Source organism: Pteronotus mesoamericanus, unplaced genomic scaffold (assembly GCF_021234165.1).
Source record: "Pteronotus mesoamericanus isolate MK-2021 breed Mesoamerican mustached bat unplaced genomic scaffold, CSHL_Meso_final contig_1242, whole genome shotgun sequence".
In the NCBI taxonomy this organism is placed as follows: Eukaryota; Metazoa; Chordata; class Mammalia; order Chiroptera; family Mormoopidae; genus Pteronotus; species Pteronotus mesoamericanus.
The window spans coordinates 126770-149072 of NW_026555053.1; the positions used below are offsets into that span (position 1 = coordinate 126770).

Sequence of the window (22303 nt, forward strand, 5' to 3'; positions counted from 1 at the left end):
TGCAAAATGTGCCCAAAGAGTTGTATACAATGATGACATTGAATGGTGGAAAAGGTCAAGAAACACTTAAATTCCACAAATTGAGGAGTATCCATGACCATACCGTTGTTGACAGGTAGGCTGCAGCATTGTAATGTGGCTACTAGCACATGTAGATCAGAAGCATCCCTGCACTGGGGGTGGATGGAGGCAGTGGGGCCCGAGGGGGACGTTCCTGCGGGGGCCTGGGGGGGCTGGGTGTGGTGGCTCAGGGCCCACGCAGAGTGAAGGGAGCTTCCACGGGGGCAGGGCACGCGGCCTGGTGTGGGGAGTCGGCGTCGTGGGGAGCCATCTCAGTGGAGGGGCCCCGGTGAAGCGGGCAGCCTGGCAAGGGTGTCAGTACCCACACAGGGTGAGAAGGCGGGAGAGCCCGGAATGGGCAGGGAGGCAGCAGCAGGCAGGGGTGTCCTGGGTCGGGGCTGGTCCGGTCAGACACGGGTAAGGATGGCGTGAGGCAGGCTGGCGGCCGGAGAAGGGAGGTATGCGGACCCAGGAACGGTAGAGACACCGTGTGGTGATGACTTGGAATTGCAGGTACCACTTTAACTCATCATTTCCAATGTATGGGAATGTAGATGTAAATGTGTAGGGATATATATGTCACATAAAATGCATTTGTTCACAAGGTAACATGCACACATTTCCTGACCCTTCCCACTGAGAGCGGCACGCTGATAGCGTTGAGCGCGTCCAGTGCAGCCCTGGAGTGTGCGGTGAGGGGCCTACGCGGGGAGGACGCGTTCTTTTGCCGTAAGAAGGGATGCTGTTGGGCAGAAGTGAGAGTGTGCGGTGGAGGAGGCAGAATCTGTACACCGATTTTTTCACCTCAGTCGGGATTTCTTGAGCTCTTATATTTAGAAATACAGGCTTGAGCAAATTCTTTAAAAATAGACATGATCCCAGCAGGCTCCCCCAGACTTCCCCGTGAGCGAGGTTAGGGTTCCTTCTAGAGATGTTCTCACATGTCACATTTACCACTGAGAGGTTTGACTGTTGGGCTGCTGGTGGAGTGTGTTCAGGTTGTGAGAAGAAAACATCTGACCATACGACATTCTTCACAAAGCCAGTTACCTGACACTACCATATTTTATGGTAGGAGTTACGGAGCATCTGTTTTTTTTTCATGCAAGAAGTAATCCAAGTAACAATTTCTGCATTAAAAGCTGCACCTTCTAAACTGCTCCTGTTCTTGCCATGAGGGAACATACAGCTTTCAGGACTTCAGTATAATTATTTAAAGTATGAATCAAAATGTGAGGCTCTTTTTCCTCGAGACGGGTAGGCAGGGAGTGCGGCAGAGGGTTAGCTCCTGTTACCTAAGCGTCCGCTGGATTTGGCGTTCTTCCTCGGAGGGCAGATAACATGAGTCCCTGATTTGATTTACCTCGGGGTGAAAAACAAGCCTCTTGTATTCTGTGAATTAAAATGGTCCTTGTGCCTCCCTGAGTACCTCTGGTTTTCAGTGGACTGGCGCTTGCTTGGTGAGAATACTGCTGGATTCATAGGCATCCGCTGCCGAGGCTGGGTATCTAGTTACATGTTGCGCAGGCTTTGTTCAGCCAAAAGCTGAAGTGGCTGCTTGTCTATCACACAGTGAAGTTCGCTGCCAATATTCTTCCACATGATAAGGTCAGTAACTTTAATCGGATGGGACTCCAGCCCATACTTGGTTAGAAGGGAAAAGAAGTATGTTGCTCTTACTCAGTTTTTGTATTTCTTATATTCTGTTTCACTTTTGTTAGATTGAGAACCTTTTGTCAATGAATAGTAATAACAGTTGATCATTTTTTGGATGTCTACTCTAGTGAATGCTGTACATTGCATTAATTACCTGTGAGCTTCAAAAGCTCTGGAAGGAAAAAATATATATATAAACTCCACTTTTAAGAGGAAGAAACTGAGATTTGGAGTAAATAGCCTTCCCAGGGTTTGCACATGTGGTTCTGTGCTGGAGCCAGTTGTCCAGCACAGGTATTTCTGACCCCGGAGTTTTGTATTCGTTCTTCCACATGTCGAAGTAACTTCACGTGGATGGCGTAGTTCGCCAGCCTCGCCTTTAAGCTGCATTTGCTGTTGTATTTTTTTTTTTAGAAATTTTAAATGTTTACATACGCATTATGGATGAAATTGTATTGTAGGACATTATTCATTTGTGAATTAATTTCCTTTTTTGCATTAACTGGTGTCATATGGAGAGAAAAGCCTGAGATTTGCGGATGGATTGCACGGGTTACATGTCCCAGTAGCACTTGTACCAACTGTGAGACTTTGGGGAAGTGTCCTGACCTGCTGGAGCCTCAGTTTCTCCATTTTTCAAACAGGGATAATACTCATGGATGGTGTATCTCAGAGGCTTAAATAAGGCCACGTATAGGAACGTATTTTATAATCTGTGAGGTTGTGGATGTTATTAGGAATGTGAAGAAGAAATTCCGTCTTAGACCATTTGTCGTTAAAGGTCTGCTGAGTGCACTGGGGCGGGGGCAGCAAACAGGAGACAAGAGCCTCTCGTCGAGGTGAAACTGCGCTTTGCACGGTCCAGTGCGGTAGTTCCCGGTCACAGCGACTGTCCGTCGAGTGCTCGGCAGCCCCACTGTGGACAGTCCAGATATGGAACAAGTGCCCCATTGCAGGATGTTTTGCTGTAAAGCTCTGCATGGGACAGACTTGTGATGGGTGGTTTCAAGGGCTAGTCCCAGCAGAGAAAGTCATGTTTAAGCTCAGAACTTAGGGACAAGTAGGAATTTTCTAGATAATGTGGAGGTGGGGGAAGCATTTTAGAAGAAATGAATGAGCAACACTTACAAAGACACTGAAGCAGGAGGAAGAGAGGGTGTAGACGTGGAAAGACTGCGGTGCCCGTGGAGGCTGCGGGATGGGTCACCCGCGTGGGAGGAATCCGACCTCCTGGACCGTGACGGGAGAAACAGGAGAGTGTGGGTGAGGTGCAGAGAGGCTGGAAGATGTATGGCAGAAATGAGGATGTTCTCGTTGATGGCAGTAGCTTCCATTTCTCTGGGCAATGTAAGAGCGTCTGAGAAAAGCAGGAGGGGGATGCAGGGGCGGGTGCGGCAGAGACTGGGGGGTGTCTGGAGCCGTCTTTGTGGCGCGTGGGCAGGCGCAGCCGGGCAGCCTTGTCGGGTCCGGACAGCGTGGCGTGGCTTCTCCTCAGGCCAGGAATGGGAGGTGGCCAGTGTTTATCAGCCCAGCTAAAAAAGTCAATGGGTGCAGGGCCCTGGGGATGGTGCCCCCCGGTATGAGCGGAACAGACAGTGGTGGTCACTCCTGCTGGGGTGGCTGCCAGGAGCGATAAGAAAACAAGCGAGTGGTGGCGGGGTGACCTGTAGAGTCCATGACAGGTAACGGCGAAGGGGCGGTTGCAGGGCCGATGTGTGCGAGACCTGGGCGGGGGTGCCCTGGGTGTGCGTGTATGAGATGCCGAGGCAAGGGGGTGGGGAGGAGAAGCAAGAGGAAGGGCTGCAAAGAGGTGGACCATGCAGCCCCCTTCCTGAATAAAGGGCCCCATGACCTCGGACCTGTGCAGTATTTCTTGATGAAAAGCAGATAATTGCTCGATTTTCTAAGTAAATGACGGTAAACAGCGGGAGGAAGTCCCACGTTGCTTGTAAATTGGAACATGCGGAGTCTGACGTCGAGAGCTTACGATGCTTATAACATAATGAAGGTTTAAATGAAAATATGAAAACCTGCTCAGGCTCGTGCACTCATTTCTCTGCCATATCCTGTGCTCACCTTCTTCCCGCCTCCTGTCTGGTTCTGCTTTACCTGTCACGTGGGAACTGACGGCAGCAGCTGCTCCCCCAGTCTGTGTGGGGGCAGCACCGTCCATGGCTTGTGTTTGGTGCATGAGCACATGATGTGGCTGGTGAACAGAAAGCCGGATCAGCCTTGGGAGGGCCTGGCTTCCTTTTCTCCCCTCGGTGTCCTGGGAAGCCGTTTCTAATACAGTAGTGGAAGTAACTTGTTTCAGAAAGTCGGGAAAAATGCCGTGTGGTAGCCTAGTTCCTGGACGTCCTCCTTCCCCGTCATTCACTCCTTTCCATTCCATTTTGTATTGAAGGCTTCAGCGGTTAGCCAAAGATCTGCTAAAACAGCTGCAAGTACAAGACAGTGGGTCGTGGGCAAACACTAAGGTTTCCGCTTTGGATCGGACCCTGGGAGAGATCGCTAGAGTCCTGGAAAAAGAGGTACGTAACCAACCTCAGGCCTCTGGCCTCTGTCTCTGCGGCGGTTTCTCACTCTGACAGGACGTGAGGCTGCCAGGCAGGGGCTGGTGTGTGCATTTCTTCCGCATTTCCAAAACCAGTCAGCATTGATAGATGGTTTTCTTTAGTTCTTAATTAAATTGAACTTGTTTTCAGTTGTTTTAATTGAAGTCCTCAATAACAAAAGTATGTTCTTTAGGTCATGCTTTTCTTGGTCATATTTTTCTCCACACAAACAAAATGAAATTATTTTAAATGGAATCATACCAATAAAGATAAATAACATTTTTATGGCAGAAAATATAACACTTTGAATTATAAAGCCCATAAATCATAGATTTTCACAAAACACCAATTTTCTTCCTGTTTCCAGTAGAAGATTTGGCAGTTTTCTTTAATGACTTAGAGTCATTAAATATTTCAGAGACAGTTTAAAATATCTTTAATAACTTTAATAGTGGAAAATTAAAGAAACCAAACTCCTGGTAATGCCCACTGTTGACATTTTATTGTATTTTTCTAATCCTTTTATTGTACATTTTTACATTATTTTACATAATCTTATCATCAATAATTTCTCACGTCCTAAAAATTTTTTTAACTGAAGAATAAATTACAGTTTACACAATTTTTACTTCTTAGGTGGTTTCTAATTTTCCTTTTTAGGGTAATGGCCATATCTGTTTATTACCTGCATTTTTTTTTTTGTTTCCTACTTTCTGGGTTAAAATTTACTACATAACATCTTATACATAAAAAAGATGGTAGTGGTAGAAGTAACAAACGCAGGACCCGCTGTGAACCCACCCCCGCCCCCGGCAGCCCAGCCTGGGCCCTCTCTGGGCAACACTGCGCAGGAGTGAAGGGGTGGCTTTTCTTTGTTTTCTAAAAATAGCTTTATTGCTTTATCATAGAAATGTACTGTTAAATAATATACAAGGGTAGGCACAAGTAAGTTTACAGTTGTAATACAAATAAATGCTACAGTAGTTAATAAATAACAACACAACAATAAACTGTGTTTTGTGTACTCACAACTGTAAAACTGCTTTTGCCTACCTCTGTATTATTTAGTTTTTCTTGTATTTGACTTTTATACAGTATTATACTGTAGACTTTTTCAAATTATAACATTCAAAATTATGGTTCTGAGTTTTATTTAAGCTTATAAGTGTAGCTGTTTTTCAGTTCTTTTCTCTGTTGTACAGTGAACTCTTGATTGTGTTAATAGTACAGTTTTTCATCCATTCTCCTGGCAGTGGAAATTTGTTTTCAGGAATTGGGTGTGTGTGTGTGTATGTGTGTGTGTGTGAGAGAGAGAGAGAGAGAGGGAGGGAGGGAGGGAGGGAGGGAGGTTGGTTGGGTGGGTGGGTGGTTGGTTAGAGACAGTGCTGCTGGTGCATTCCCGCATCACAGCAGGTGGACTCGAGTGTCTCTGGCGGGCCCCAGGCTCGTCTGCATCTGCGTCACCTGGAGGACTTGTGAAAACAGCTTGCTGGGCCCCGCCTTGGCTTTCTGATTCATTAGGTCTGGAGTGAGTTCCAAGAATTTGTATTTCTAGCAAGTTCCCTGGTGACATTCCTGCTGGTCTGGTCAGGGCATGTGCCTCGGGTGGAATTATGACCAGCTTGATTACGAGGTAGTGCTCAGCGGCATTTTGGCGTCAGACCACGCAGCCCTCTGTGGACCTGAGCCGGTGCTTTCTGTGACCCAGAGCCGGCCCACAGCCTCCACTGCCCAGCACGGCTGGCCTCTTCTGAGTGATGGAGCTCGGGGGCTGGTTGATGTCTGGCTTGTGCTGGTAGAGTTTGGAGGCTTGGTGTGCCTTGGAGAAATCTCTGTAGTTATTTCAAAATTAGCACATACTGATTATGTTTTGTTTTTATAAAGGATATTTATACTTTGCACTAATAGCAATTGCTTGAAAATACCAACATGTGCACCTTTTCTCATGAATATTGTTTTAGATTGAAGTACTCAGAATTTTTGAGGAAAAAGTAAAATGGTCTTTATAAGAAAGGTATTCATTATAAAAATCTAAGTAAAGTTATTTCACTCACAAAGGGACTATTAACTGCAATACCAGTGATTCCTTACAGTTTGGGGGAGAAAAATGAAGCCTGGCGCCCAGTCTAAATGGTCTGTGTCAGGAACTTGCTACAAAGTGGTCCTCAGAGTAGGCACTGCAGGACCACTGATCATCTGTGTGAACCCACATTAAGACCCTGTTCCAACTTTTATCGCTAAAATGCTCATACCTAGCCAAGGCAGACTCACTTTCTGTGTAACTGTTTGTTGAGTTATATGGCATTTCAGGCAATTTGTCTGATGATATTTATGATTTCGGTCTAGGAATTGTAAGGAACCATTTCTGTTTGTTTGGAAAACTGCCTGGAGTAACAAAATGATGAGAGCTAAAGCCAGGAACCCAGTGAAGGGTTTGGGTCAGCCTGGGAGTGGTCAGAATGGGCATAGGCAAGCGCTCCCCCCTGAGGAAGGGTGAGAGATGGAGCCTGAGGGCTCACCCCTTAACGTGGGCCTCAGCACCGTGCTGTCTGTCATGGGTGCAGCCATGGTTTCCTCGGGATTTTTGGAAGTGCCAAGGACTGCTCTCCAGCAGAGGGCATAGAGTAGGATGCACGGGATCACTCATGGGGTGGAAGAGGTCAGGACGCTGGATACCCGTGGTTCTTTGAGTTCTGTGATTCTCTCAGAAACAGGAAGTTTGTAAGCTTTGTTGCATTTGTTGCGCCTGTTAGCAAACTTCAGCCACTTCTGTAAGGAATATGCTGTCCTATGGTTTGCACCTACTCTACAAACAAAAACATCTAAAAATGCTGCAAAAATAATTTTCTTAAAAGCATCAAAGAGCTAAGAAGAAACTAAATAGTTACCAGTCTAAAGAAGAAGCAAGAATTGTGAAAGTTGTGCTTATAACTGAATTCCCTAAGAGCATTTGCCAGGCTGGCAAATGTGAGAGTTATGGTTCATAAGCCTCGTGAGTGAGAGGGCAAGAGGAGAAGCCTAAGAGCTGCCCATGTTGGAAATCTGCTGGGAGGTTTTCCCTTCCCCTGACCCTTTCCTGGCATCGCCTCGAGCCTCTGGGAGGGATACAGAAGTGAGGAACCCTCGTTCAGCCCTGGGGCAGCTTTGCTGTCCCGGTTCCTGTCACCTGTATTATTACAATGCTGAATTGAGTTTAAAGTAGTCCCTGATGGACGAGTGGTGTCCCTAGGAACTTGACAAAAGCAAATGCAAGTCCCCGTGGGAAGAAGACACCTTTCTCCTAGGCCTTAGATAGCTTGTCGGATCGTTTTACAAGAACAAGTAGCCACAGTCAAAGAACAAGCATGGAAGTGAATTACCCATTACAAGTAAGAGCAAGCTGAAACTAGAACTGCAGGGCCTTGTATGTACAGATCCTAAAGCTGTATTGTTTTATCTTTTAAGGAAATTAAAGATAAACCTAACATACCTTATACTTACAGACCTAAAAGTAGTAACGGCGCCGGAGATTCAGAACCCCCCGCTCCCTGGTTACCATGAACAAAGCAGACAAAGCACAACCCGGAGCCGAACTCCTGACTAAGCAGTGAGGGGTCTCTGGGCCAGGATCTGGCAGCATGGCCCTCGGAGCTGGGCACACGCGGTGACCCAAAAGTGGTGGATGACGTTGTTGTAGAACTGGTAGGGAAATGCTGTGGGAGGCCAGGGGCTGCAGCAAAGCCTCGGGGTCTGGGCCCCTGTCTCACAGGGCCGTCCCAGTGGGGGGGCAGCGGGGAAGTATGCCAGTCACTGCACCGACTGCGGCTCGGCTTCAGGTCACCTGGTGGCTGGGAAACCCCCGTCACTGCAAAGCGGGACGTGATCTTGAGGTGCTCATGTTCCCCGGTGCCTAACAGAAGCACATGGAAAAGCCACTCTGCAGGAAGGCTGCGTCAGCCAAAGTCTCCAGTTACTTCCACAAAATAATTTGTGTCAGATACACTGTCTGACAGAGAAATGCAGTTAGGCCTGTAACAGGGCAAGACAAAATGGACAAAAAAAACATAAAACAATAAAAATAGACCAACAGATTTTCCAGAACTATACTTACTAGTTTTAAGAAGGCAAGTATTCATTGTTTTTATTTTAAAGCAATGACATATTTGAAAGAAAACAAATCTGAGAACTAAACATTTTGCAGTCAAAATTAAAAAAGCAGTATGTGAGATAATAGCAGAATAAAGCAGCTGAAGAAAGACTTAACGCTCTGTGAGATAGTCCGTAAGAAGGAATCCAAAATGGGTGAAGAAGGTCAGTTATGTAGTAACAAGTGGTGGTAAACTTTTGGTGCTGAGTGCAATGTAATATACCCAGACTTTAAATCATACTGTTGTATACCTGAGAGTTACAAAATGTTGAAAACCAATGTTACCTAAATAAAAACAGAAAATTTTAAAAATAGAAATGAAAGAATTCAGACTGAAACATGAAGAAGATTGGAAAATACAGAAAAGATTGTAAGAGGCATGTGATACTTTATATAGTGAAAAGGACTGGTTTATATATAATTATTCAGAAGGAGAGGAGAGAAAATAACAGGGCAAAAACAGTATTTGAAGTGATTATCATTTAGAACTTTCCCACAGATTCAAGAAGCAGGGAAAATAAAAAGAAATCTATACCTGCACACATCATAGTGAAACTGGAGAAAATAAAATTACAAGCCAATCTCGTTCATGAACTTGGATTCAAAATCCCTAAACAAAATTTTGGCAAACCAAGTCATGCCATGTATGAAAAGAATAAGGTATCCCGACAAAGTTGGATTTATTCAGGATATCCAAGATTGATTTAACATTGGAAAGTCAATCATAGTTTTTTAAATCATATTAAAAGAAGAAGAGAGAGCATACAGTCATCTCCAAAGATGCAGCAAAGGCATTTGGTAAGTTCAGTATCTAATTAATTCTTGAGCCCTGGCTGGTGGGGCTCAGTGGACTGAGCTCCGGCCGGAGACCCAAAGTGTCGCCAGTCAGGGCACAGGCCTGGGATGTGGGCCAGGTCCCCAGTAGAGGGTGCACAAGAGGCAGCCACACAGGGATGTTTCCCTCCCTCTCCTCCCTCGCTTCCCCTCTATCTAAAGATAAATAAATAAAATCCTTTTTAAAAATGTAACAGGGAAAAATCATTTTTCCAATAATTTCTCAGTAAAGCACACCCGATTGTTCAGATGGCAGTGATCTCCTCCACGACAGAGGGGATGCGAGCAGCCCAGACACAGCCGAGGTGTGGGAGCTGTCACCTCCTGTGCGGGTCCGCCTTGACCCGGCCTGGCTCTTCCCCAGCATCTCCTCCTGGAGTTACACCTGATTTCATTGCCAGTTTTTATCTGAATCCATTGGGGGAAGGGGCCAGTTCTGCTTTTGTTTCTTGGCCAGGAACCTCTTGATCCTGAAAGTCTCATGAGAAGACTTGGCAAAGAAGAGTCAGCCTCATGCACCATGATGGCAGGGGGAGAGAGAGAGCCCAATTAAAATTCTTTTTATTGTGAAATTGAATCTTTATTTTGTGGAAGTTGAAATGGAGATTCTAAAATTAAAATATGGAATTGCAATGAACCAATAATGACCAAGACACTATTGAAAAACAATAATACAAGAGGATGTGCTCTACCAGCTATCAAACTGATTATAAAGGTGCAGTAATTAAGACACAAAGATGGAGAAAAAGAAGAATGGAACATAAATGAATTCATAAGCGGTCCTATCCAAATGTGCGTGCACGACACAGGAGGCCCTTGTTTCTGTATACGTGGAAAAAGGAGGCTTGCCAAGCATTAGGGGAAAGTGTGGTTTATTTTGTGAATGATGCTATAATGATTGAATACCCTTATTTTTTTAGAAAATGAAATTTGACCTTACCTCACGTCATAAACAAAAAATTAATTCCAGATGGACCTAAATGTAAAAAGAAAAAACAAACTTTTAGAAGATAACATAGAAAAATATCTTGACATTGAGGGTTTGCCTGGACAAGAAAAGGACACAAAAGACATTTATCATAAAGGAAGTGTTGATAAATTTATCAACACTTTAAATAGGAGCTTGTATTCATCAAAAGACACCAGAAAAAGAAAAAAAAAGACAAGAAACAGTGAGAGAAAATCTTTATTATAACCCATGAAGAGGTGGTATCCAGAGTGTATAAGGAATTTCTATAATGTAATGACCAAAAAAAAAAAAAAAAACCTCAGTAGGAAAATGGTAAAGAAGAAATTCAAATAGCCAAGAAATAAATACAAAGAAAATCTGTTTAATAATCAGAAACATTCCAATTAAAAACTCAGTGTGATACTGTGCTTTACCTGTCAGAGCATTCTTTCAAATTAATGTTTTGTGTTTCTTCAGATAAATTCCCAGAAATGGAATTGCTGGGTCATAAAGCATTTTTAAATCTTCAAGGTATTTAAACTGCTTTCCATAGTGGCTGCACCAGTCTGCATTCCCACCAACAGTACAGAAGGGTTCCCCTTTCTCCACATCCTTGCCAGCACTCGTATTACATTTAAAAATTGAAGTTAAAATCAAAATGTGTCTTCTCCAAAGACCCTTTTCTTGCAGAAATGTTTAATTATTTCAAATATAAGTTTCTAAAACATCCTGGTACATGCACAAGCGCTTTCCTCATTTTTGCCATAACATTAAGTTTGGTCCAAGTGAGCATGACTTGTATCAATATTTCATCGACTCTTCTCATTCCTCTGTGATGATCAACATTACCTCTGGGTTTGGGTAGTAACGGAATCCCAGAAGCATTCTGTGAATTATCAGGAACATGAGACATTTGTATGCTGTTCCTATAAGTAAACAGTTTAAGCAGATGGATTGGACATGGAGTTTTTCCAATTGCCTTTCATGACTTTTTAGAATCCTGCCAAATTTAAGTAGAGATTCAGCTGTGAATCTCTTGAGCCTGGGTAAGCAAACTACATAACTGGCTGCATTCATAATTTGAAATGAATTCAGAAATGTCCTGTCACATGACATGCGATAGCTTTCACAAAGCTTGCAGTGGTCTGGTGTTTTCAAAATTCATCTTGGAAAATTCTAGCAGATACTGGGGAAGGTAGAAAGTCTTCCCGACATACCATCCCCCCCTCCCCCAGCGTTTTCCCAACTGAGGTTTACGGCTACTCAACACATGCCTAGACTCAGGGGAGAAAAATCACTGATCCCGGAGAGCTTTTTCACCCTGACGTGTTCAGGTCCCGCTAGAGACTCCCTGTGCCCCAAGCCTCGTGGCGTCGTGTGCTCTTGCTCGTCTTATTTTCAGCTGGAATTCTTCAGAGGAACTGGAAAACATTCAGTCCCAGGAACCTCTTATTTTTGTCTGCCTCTCAGAATTCTCAGTTTATGCCGTCGTTTCCTAGCAGCAGCTGATAAATAACTGTACGTCGTTGTATGACACCCGTATTGTGTCAGGGCTGCGGGGTAGATCACATGCCCCAAAAGCAGCATGGAAATGTTTTTCATACCTTCTTTAACTAGTTTGCATTAGAAGACTACTATAAGGAAAATGGAATTATTATTTCGAGAATCTGACAGGTTTATGTATGATTTGTAACTTTTTACAAAGAAACAAATAGGAAAAGAAAGAAGTGTTTGCATATTTTGTTTTAGGTGATGGTTGCATAGGTATGTGCAGTTACCCAAACTCATTACCTGAAGATCTAACTCTGTGCGTTTTATTATAGGTTAACTATATCTCAGTAAAAAAAGAAAAATCCAGTTAGTTAATAATCATTTCTAAATAGTTTTTATTATTTTTCTGTGTTGTTTGTAGAATGTTCAGACTTTTCCTAAATAGTTTTTTTCTATAATAACTCTCAAAAAAACCCAGATATTCCCATTGCTTAGAAATTACATACTAATCATACAGGGTAGGAAGACAGTGGTCAAAAATTGTTTTTATTTTTTACTGTTAAACATTTAATAAAAATATTAAAATCATAAATTTGAAAATTGTTTTTAATATTTATTAAATTATCACATAGTAGTTTCTGTGAAGATACCTCTTAAGCTTTCCAATTTATATTCTAATTTTCAGTCTCGGCTGGTGAAGGTACTTTGTACTTTCTTTACTCAAAAATTATTTTTAGATCTATTCATTTTGTTAATTTAAAATGTTACCACTAATATTAAGAAGATGCACATGAACCACAAAATTAAGTTTTTATCCTGTATGTTTCTAGGTGGACATCTGTAGTAGGGGAAGGGCAATCGGAAGATAAATTTGGCAGTGTTAATAGGCAAGCCCTCACTGGAGTATTTTTTTCTTGTTGCAGGCATTACTCTGCCACCAGTGAAGTCTCATTATTTCTAAGTGTCCTAATCAATAAGGTCATGAAAGATTGATTTCAGTAGCTGCCACTGTGTTTATGACAAGAAGCATATAGAGTCATTTATAGGAGTGGGCAGTAATTCTCCTGTGAACTAGCGAGTCGCAGGACGCGCAAGCCCATCTTCCCTGTCTGTGGGTGCTGGGGGTGGTCTCAGTGGTGTCCATCACGACAGAGAGGAGACTCATATTGTTAATTGAATTTCCCTAAAGAAGCAAAAATACACCGTCGTGGGGGGCAGGGCAGAAGGAGCAGATCCGTACAAGCCTCCAGTGTGTGCGAGCTGGTTGCATCGATCTTCCTTGGCTAATGGCCTGGGAAATAGAAAGTTGATGGCAGCAGCTCCTTTTCACTTAAGACTTTCAGAATTGCAGCTTCCAGAGTGTGCGTGTGTGTGTGTGTGTGTGTGTGTGTGTGTGTGTGTGTGTACGTACATTTATTTCTAATCTAGTAAACTAGAACTAAAAAGCTAAAAACACTTTAGTTCTAGTAAAGTAAGGTGTTGTCAAAAATGTGTGACAAAAGCATTTTCTCATCTTTGATTGTGAACATGATTTAAGAACCACAAAATATTCTATCCTGTGTGAGTCCTATAATTTATTTAGCTTAATTCTCTGTTTGGGGACTTTAGGTTTACAGAGTCTTTTTTAAATAAAAATATTTATTACTATAATACATGTCCCTTGTTAAAAACAAAAACAATATAGAAATGTTTAGTAGAATAAGTGACAGCCCCCCGATATTTCCATTCTGGTCTGTCTTCTCTGATATAGGAACTGAAAATCAGTTCTCCTGATTTTTGCAGGTTCCCCTCCAGTTTTTTCACTTGTCTCACATGTAAGTTGCTGGCAGCTTTGTAGAGCAGATGCCATTTTTTAATCTTTCCGAAGCATTCAGCTTCATTTTCATAGAAACTTTTTTCCTAGAATGTCAACAGTTTACTTCACATTCATTTTAAATACATAACATAGTGAAGAGTCAGTTGACAGACCCTTGTTTAGGAAAACATAGAACCCATTCATCGTACCACTGAGGGGCAAAAACGAGGAAGTTCACTGTGAGGCAGGCATCGGTCTCCACGTGCACGAAGAGTGCTGTGCATAAACTGCAACGCCAAATCCCTAGAATTTATTGAACATCTATCTACTGTTGCAACACTTTCTAATGTTGTCTTGTTATCTCATTGCAGTAACTGTGGAATATTATCTAATGCTACCCTAATTTTACAAATACAGACATCAGGACACAGATTAACTGACTTGGCTGAGGTCACACCATACGTGACAAAGCTGAAATTCAAAAATATTTTTTAAGAGGCTTATATTTGACATAGTAAGTTCAGTGTGCAAATGAGATCGTCAGTATTTTAATGTCACACGTTCCCACAGTGAGTTAAAACTTTCTGGCTAAATACAGGAGTACGGTCTGTACAATACAAAATATATTTTTCTTTCATGACTTAGACTTTGAGAATGGTTTGTAAAATTTACTCAACAAGGTAGTTTCCTGTTTTTACAAATTACTGGACGAGATAAACCAGTCTGTCCATAATAACAAAGTTTGAGTTCGTTTCTGTGGGCCTGCCGCATGTGTCTGCTGTAGCGTGTTTTCATAGCACAAGTTAAGACCTGCATTTCTCTTTACGTTGAGTTGTAACTTTTACTTTAGGTAGTTCCCAAATACAAATGATGGAGACAGATTCACACATGTCAACTTTCTAAGCCATAGTTTCTGAAAATGTGTTGTTTGCTAACACTCTTAATTATGGGTTTTCTTGAATTTTTATATACTCCATCCACAAGATGATGTTTTTGGCATCGCAGTTTCAAAAGAAGAAAAGCTGTTCTTTACCACATGCTCTTAAATTTTTTCTAGGCTGGAAAATATTAGTAAAAGGCAAAGTTTATGGGATAAAAATGCTGTACAGCTCTTGCTGAGTACTTGTATGAGGATTTCTGCAGGACACATTTTTAAAAGAAGAATTAGAAAATGCGTGGTGTTCCCGCCTTTTGTGAGAAACTCCTCTGCCCTTGTCTTTTGAGACCCGTAGCTCAGGTGACACGCTGTGTGGCTGAGCCGCAAGGCACCGGGCTGCAGCCCGGCCTTGGAGTCCCAGCTGAGCCGAGAGGGGACAGGCTGCCCCAGCGAAGGTGCGGCCATGCCTGCGTTTTCTGACTGGCCAGCCCCACAACAGAACAAAAGATCGGGAGGCTGTTCTTAAAAGACCCGACCGCCGGTCCCGTGCTCCGGGAGGGCTCCCGTTGCAGGCCTCCTGTTCTGCACTCTCGCACCGCGTCCTCGTCATGCCAGGCGACTGCCGGTCCCCTGAGCCCCGTCCACCACGCCTCCCTCACGGGCCACCCGTGCGGCCGTCGCAGCGCTGCTCGGCCTGTGCCCCAGAACAGCCAGGGATTTTTAGAAAGTAAGTACAGGGGACTGCGTGATTCTGTCTTTGTAGTAGTGTTTTAGATTTTTTTATATAAACATTAAAGAAGAAAAAGATGCTCTGGATCACCACAGACTACTAAGAACTAAGACCTCTGCCAGTAATTCTGAGCAAGGGTTGAGAATCTTTGTTGCCAGAATAGCTTATTGGCTTGTTTGTCTTCCCATTGGACTAGGGAGTCTTCAAGGGCCCTTCTGCGCCTGTGTCCCTAGAAGCTGGCCCAGAGTCTGGCATACTACTGGCTTCTCAGTAAAGACTTGCTGAAGAAACCACAAAATTAATGAATGGATGAGATTTCAATTAACTAGGAGAAAGATAAAAAATAACCTAATGGAGTTTGCATCTATAAAAGGTTTATATGAAAAGGTCTAAGATGCACTGTTTCAGTTTCTTTGAGAATGGGAAATAGGCCTACACGCACAGCTTCATAGGCTAAGCTTTAGGAAGACTTTCTTGCCTGTAAAGATTACTAAGCTATATCAATAAACAGATGGATTTTGACAGGAGCGGACTTCCTTACATAAGGTGGTAGCTGGACATTTTGACCTGCACTGGAGATTTAAGCCAAAGCCACCTAGTCTTTGGGGCCAAGGCAGAGTGGGTAGAAAAAGTTAGAATAATCTGGTCCCAGAGTGAACCAGCAGAGACTATCGAGTATTTACGTGATGCTGTCCGAGTGGTTTGGGGTCGTAAGTGTAAACATGAGGTGAGCATCCCGACTGATGGCGGAAGTGGAGGATAAAGCTCCCAGGCTCTGCCTGGGAGACAGAGCAGGTGCGCGTTGGGTCAAGACGTTAGCGCGAGGCTGTGACTGACAGGCGCCGCGCTTTCTGTTTTCCTGCTGGTGGGTGTATTCAGGGACAGGCCTGGGGGTTGAAAAGCAACTGTAGCGGGTTTAACATACAACTCGTGGTCTACAAAAAACAGCACTGAGGTAACTAACCGGTGGGAAGAGCTAAGCTACGCACACAAAATCACGCCTTTGTCTTTGGTTTTATAATTGCATGCTTCACTTAATGGATCCGGTTGTTTTGACTTAAAATATAATGGTACAATAAGAGTGAAGCTAGGTCAGTTTTTATTTTAGCTGATAGTGTTGAAGATAAAATATATACATTCTTTTGTTTTCATTTTGTTTTCATAGTTACAGACCTATCTCCCTTCTCCAATGTTTAAAAAAGGTCTGCAGTGTATTTCACATATTCAAAATGTTGGAAGAATGACTAAAGATCAGTTATAATAAATTCAGCAGAGACGGTTAAGGCTTTAATTCTTCATATAGTGCAGTATTAATTGCCTTATATAAAATGTGTGAAATAATGTAATTGATATTTATTGTGGACTATAAGAAGCCAACTCCTTAATTTTGGACTCTGATCTAATATATTTGTTACCATATCTCAAAGTGACCTCTCTTCCATTTTGTAAACACTTCTTTACATGTTTAGAAATTTAAAAAAATTAATATATCTGTCCTTTACATTACAAGTTACCGTTAAGCTCTCAGTATGTGAGGCCCAGGAACGCAAATGTAGGAACTGTAAACAGTTATAGATGTCCTAAAAATTCAGCCAGCAATATTCTAAGCTAGTGATTTTTAAACATAAAAATAAAATTTAATTGGATAATTTATAATTATAAAATAATAGAATTTGGCTTGACTGCCATCTTAATTAAACATAACTTCAGCTCTTCCAAAGACCTGGGCTGAATAAACAACTCTGTACTGGATTTGTATAGCTTTTCAGAAAAGTTGTACAAAGAGGCAAGAACAATTAAATCCCATAACATTGAGAATGTAAAAGAATGGGATTTATTGAATTTTATAGAAAATTAGAGTTTTACATTTTATTCCATAGTCTGCTACTTAAAATCATTGAAAAACCAGAAGTTAAGGTTTACAGGTTTTAAAATTCTGCTCCAATTAAAAACTCTCCTTTAGAGTAAAGAGAAAATTTTACGCTTTTTCTACAAGTTTCTAATTCTTTTGTCTCTCATTTACTTATTTTTGCCTCAACTAAGTTGCAACAGTATCTTTGGTGCACATGTTGTGAAGACTGATGACAAACAACACTTATGACCTCCCAGAGCTGCTCCCTTGGTGACCACTAATGGTTTATCTAGTGTCAAACAAGATCTTTGTTTTCTTGATTTTAGATAAATTTGCAGCCCACTGCCTCACCAGTCATGATGTCAGTTGTTTACATTTCAGCAAAATGTTTGTCGTAACTTTCAAATACAGGGGAACTGTAGACAGACGGTATTTATCACGCTGTAGAGACTGTCAGAAATGGTTGGACTCAACATAACTGAGTCGAGCTCCCCGTTTATATTTTAATCTGCAGAGTGTCAGGCCTGCTCGCTGTAGTGACCACTGGCAGCACGAGAAGATGAATAGCACAGGATTTTTATACTGGTTGCCCTATATTGCTCTCAATTTGTCTTTTCAAAAAAAAAAATGTGTTTCACAGATGATAGCTGAGGGCTAAGAAGAAGGCATTCCAGCACTGGAAGTGATGGCACGTCTCTCCCAAAAGTGAGGTGTGTTTCCTGGTGACGCTGTGTCTCCAGCCAGGCCAGGAGAGCGTGCGGACAGGTAGACAGGGTTCTCAGAGGGCAGGAGCAGCCCGCGGCTCACACTGTGGTTGTGTCAACTCTGCGAGCAGTTCAAACCTGCCTCGTGATTCCAGGGCTTCACTCTCTCAGAGCAGGAAGGGATAAGGGGGGGCGGCGTATAAACGAATTCAATAATGCTTAAAGTGTGTGCGTACCTAGGTGGGTGGTGCGTAAATGCTGAGTTATTTAATTCAGGACCCACCATTCCTGCTCGGGAGCCCCAGCACTAGTGGCCTCCCGCTCCTGCAAGGGCCTCCTCACTCGTGGGTTCATCGGGCCAGCACCATCGTCCTTTCCGCATTACGTGGGCTCTTGCTCCTGTTGTAGGCCCCCATTTCCTCTGCTTACCTATGTCTACTGTTGTCTTCCAGTTGCATTTCCTGTAGAAAACCTAGGTTAATTCAGTTTTTGATGCCTTAGAGAGAACAGTGAGTGGGATGGGCCTTTGGGAAACTTACTGGAAAGAAAGGAACGAGTGATAGATAAATTGAAGAATGAGTGAAAAGTCAACAGTAGCCTGCATAGTTAAAAGAGAAAAAGGATGGTAAACAAAGGAAAATAAGTCATGGGAAAATCATATGAGTAGATGGAGAGCGAATTAACAGCTTGGGAGATAATATTAAGGAATATACCCAAAGTACAGAGCAGAAAACAGATTGCAAGCGTGAAGGAATGGTTAAGAATCACAGAATGTAGACTGAGGGGTTCCGTGCACTTATTCGGAGTTCCAGCAGGAGAGAATGCCGAGAAAAGTGGAGTTAGTGTTTTGACCCTGAACACCTAAAAATTTCAAGAATTGAAGAAAGGGATGGATTGATGTCATAGTGAAACCTCAGAACAGCAAAGAGAAGAAAATATTTATGAGTAGAGGTGGATGATCTAAAATGTTCAATTAGACCAAGAGCAAGCTTCTTGTCAGCTATGAGAGGTGCCCAAAAGAACAGAGCAGGATCTTCAGAATACGTGATACCAGCCAAGATTTTTGTGCACAATGAAAAACAAGATTCAAGAATGAATGCAAAATGAAGACATTTTCTGAAATTCAAAGACAAAGTAGTAGGACTACTGTAAGCCCTCATGAAAGAACAGTGGAAAAATAAACTAGAACAAGAAGAAAATGAGTTCAACAAGAAGACATGGGTATGTGAAAATGCATCTCTCTGTTTCATTAATCATCGACAATGCTGAAAACTTTTTTTATATACAAAAAAGGGAAAAGGAAGGAAAACTAACCCTTTAGTTCATGATAAAAATAGAAGGAGGATATATATATTTGGGAGTTAAAATGTGCTAAGATCCTTATGATACAAATGGTAGGGTAAGGGTTGAGGAAAGATTTTTCATTGGGTTACTATTCCGGTGAATTGAAAGTATTGCACAGGAATAATGTCATAATTTGTATTCTAGACCCAGGATGCAAAATCAGATAAATCATACATCTGGCCAATGATGTCCTAAGGCAATGACAAAACTACTTGATCTAGCCTTCAAAATCATTAACAGGGTAGAATTCTAATAGTGGTTAATTAAAATAGACACCTAGATAATGAATACCTATTTTATAAGTGCACATAGAAAATCCAACTTTACCAAAAAAATAAATTTACCCTTACATTCACAAAGCAGCTTAGTCAATATTAATATGACCAATAATTATGTTTAATTTTTCATAATTTAAGGGGCCAATGATAGATTATTTGAATGGTCAGGTTCTCCTCAATCTTCTCCCCATGTAAAGCCGGCATTAACCAGAGGCGTTCATATTTTTTCCTGAGATCTTTCAAAATTAGGCTGTAATTCTCATTTCATTTCACAGATTCACTCTCATGTATGGGTAAATCTCTACATGATAAGAAAAACTCCAAAAACTACACAGCTGTCTTAAACATCCCCAAATGTTACAGAATGAACATTTCTAAGTGAAATGTGGGACCATCCTCATCTTCTGAGTTTCTTTTAAAAAAGTACAGAAAGAAAAGTAACTGTTCAGTAATGTGTAAATAATAAGTGAATATATTTCAGAATATTCATTTCGATATATGTTAGCCTTGTTTCCAAGGGAATCACCCAGGAAAGCCAGTAATCCAGACGGAGGCATCTCCCCCGGAGTCATGGTCTCCCTGTCTTTGAGCTCTGAGCACAGTGTGGTCTCTCCTTGGACAAGTGCCAGCATGTGCCTTCGCGTGTAGCCTTGCCTGAGTGCAAGTTTTCCTCATCTTGTGCTAATATGTGTTTCTGATCTTTTAAGATTTTATACTCCAGTCCTGTCAACTTGAGTCTGAGTCTTTTGTAAAGTAGAAAATATTTTTATAAAATATTTCAGTAAATTGTGTTTTTAATTAACATTTTCTTAACATTTTTAACTGCTTTATTGAGGAGTAATTTACATAGCATACAGCCTGCCCAGTTAAAGTGTATAATAATTCACTGTTTTCAGGGTATTTACAGAGATGTGCCACCATTGCTACCAACAGCCTCAAAACATTTCCTCTCTGAAAAGACACCCAGCCCCCTTCGTCTTCCCTCCCGAATCCCTCGTCCCCCTAGCATTTTGTTAACACACTTATTATTGAAATACTTATTTCCTACCCTGTCTTAGTATAAAAGTCCAAGGTTCACATTTTTTGTGTGTTTCAAATATTTATTTCTCTGAACAGTCCAGGTTTCCACATCTCACTACAACTTTACATGTTTATATGAGTGCCAAGTTTAATAATGTAAAATTACCATTTTACTCTATCCTTTCAAGTATAAAACTTAAAAATCAGTGTCTTGTTTGAAGAGCAGCCATGGCTGTCTTGACAGAAGGGAAACCAGGAAGCTTTTAAATGGCTCACTGCCCGGGAGTGAGTGACCATGCGGTGCTTCCAGGGCCTCCCCACAGGCTCGCGGGGGGCTAGGCCGCAGCGGGTAGCTCTGCCCCTTACAGCTTGGATACTGTGTGCTCAGTTCATACTTCCTCATCTAAGTTGTTCTTTTCCGTGGATTTAGGCAATTGTAAGAAAGTCAAAGTTAGTCACAAAGCATTTGGGATTTTTCAAAACAGAAAAGTGTATGTGAATGACGAGTTATGTTATATACAAGTAGTCCATTTTGATGCATACAAATATTATGTAAATCACTTGTCATAAAGACATGACATGAATTTTTTGTCTGTGTGATTTACACTAAACTCTGGCTGACACAGCATTTTCTGGATTAAAATCTCTGCAGACAAGCAGTAAACTGGGTAAGTACGAGCAAGCGATACAGGAGCAGCCTTACAGCCAGCGTCAGCGACAGCAGGCCGGCAGGTGGACGCGGGTCTGGGGCTACCGCCGACTGCTTTTGATGAAGGGCTTTTGGAATCATCTACTGTCTTTGTATCGAGTGACATAGGAACATGTTTTTTAAATTTCTTATCTAATTCAAACAAGGCTTTAGGTAAATGGGTGATGTTTCCACCTCTGAGTTTACACTTCACGTAGGTTGTACATCATTTGTGTGCCCTCGTGATGTCTGATGTCACACCAGGGACGTAAGTGATTACTAATGTATCGCTGTGAAGGATTGACTCCTCTTACCACTTTGATTTATTAAGTAATAAAAGTTACTTTTATAGTTTGGTGAACTTAAATCAATAAAGGTAATTTCAGGGCTTCTTTCTGATTAGAGCGTTCACCCGTGAGAACTGAGTAGTGCATCTTGATCTTACTTTCACTGAGCTTGTAATCCTTCCATATTTGTGAATGAGAAGCAGTTACCCCACACCAAAGTGCTGGACCGTAAACTTTGTAAAGGTGTGGCCACATCCGTTTTATCTGTCCCCAGCACCTAACAGAACACGATAGTCGCTTGATAAATGTTTGTTGAATCAATGAATGAAAATGGAAAGCAGTAAGACAGCACGTACTAAAGTACTGGATAATTGATGGCTTGGACAGCATCCAGTCAGGAAACCAGTAACTACTCCAGGTGATTTCAGAAAGGAGACATTTAAAATAAGGATTTTGTACAAAAATTAATGGACAGGCTGGAGGCAAAGGTGATGGTATCCAGAGAGGAATGTCTTCCCGTCTGCCGCAAAGCCCCAGAGCCGCAGAGCTGGGCAGTAGGAGAGGGAATGTGTCTTGTCCAGACATGGAGCCACGCTGACCACTGGCAGTGCTGGGCACCAAGTCCACCTTTTCAGAGAGAGTATTTCTGCACAGTTGTCGTCGGTGCATGTCTGTACATTGTTCATCGACCTTGAAGTTCTGGCATTGTGTTTTCAGGGCAGAGTGATCTGTGCAGGACACGGCTCTCCTGTGCCGCCTGCGTGCACTTGGGCATTTCACGTATTCAGGGCTCACAATCTTCTCATTTATTCCTTTGTAGTCTTGGAGGTGTTTTTATTGGGACAGAAACATGCATTTGTTAATCCAACAAAAGCACCTACTCAGTGCCAGGCACTATTCTAAATACTAGGAGCATAAAATAATTTTTAAACTGCACCCTGTAATATATAAATAAGTTTATCTCTTTTACACTCACATCTTCAAGTAAATATATTCAGACCATGTATATGTTGTTTAATCTTGTATGGAAAACTTTGACTTCACAGTTTTGGCCTGC

The 22303-nt window shown here is 42.1% G+C and overlaps 1 protein-coding gene across 2 annotated transcripts in view; it reads left to right on the forward strand.

Moving 5' to 3' along the window:
* Window positions 1–22303, forward strand: part of SCAPER (S-phase cyclin A associated protein in the ER) — a 147402-nt gene that overhangs the window by 56436 nt on the left and 68663 nt on the right. For both annotated transcript variants that reach the window (XM_054588695.1, XM_054588704.1), the window contains exon 23: window positions 4121–4247. In XM_054588695.1, coding sequence (XP_054444670.1) covers window positions 4121–4247 — 127 coding nt within the window. The remainder of the gene's footprint in view (window positions 1–4120; window positions 4248–22303) is intronic.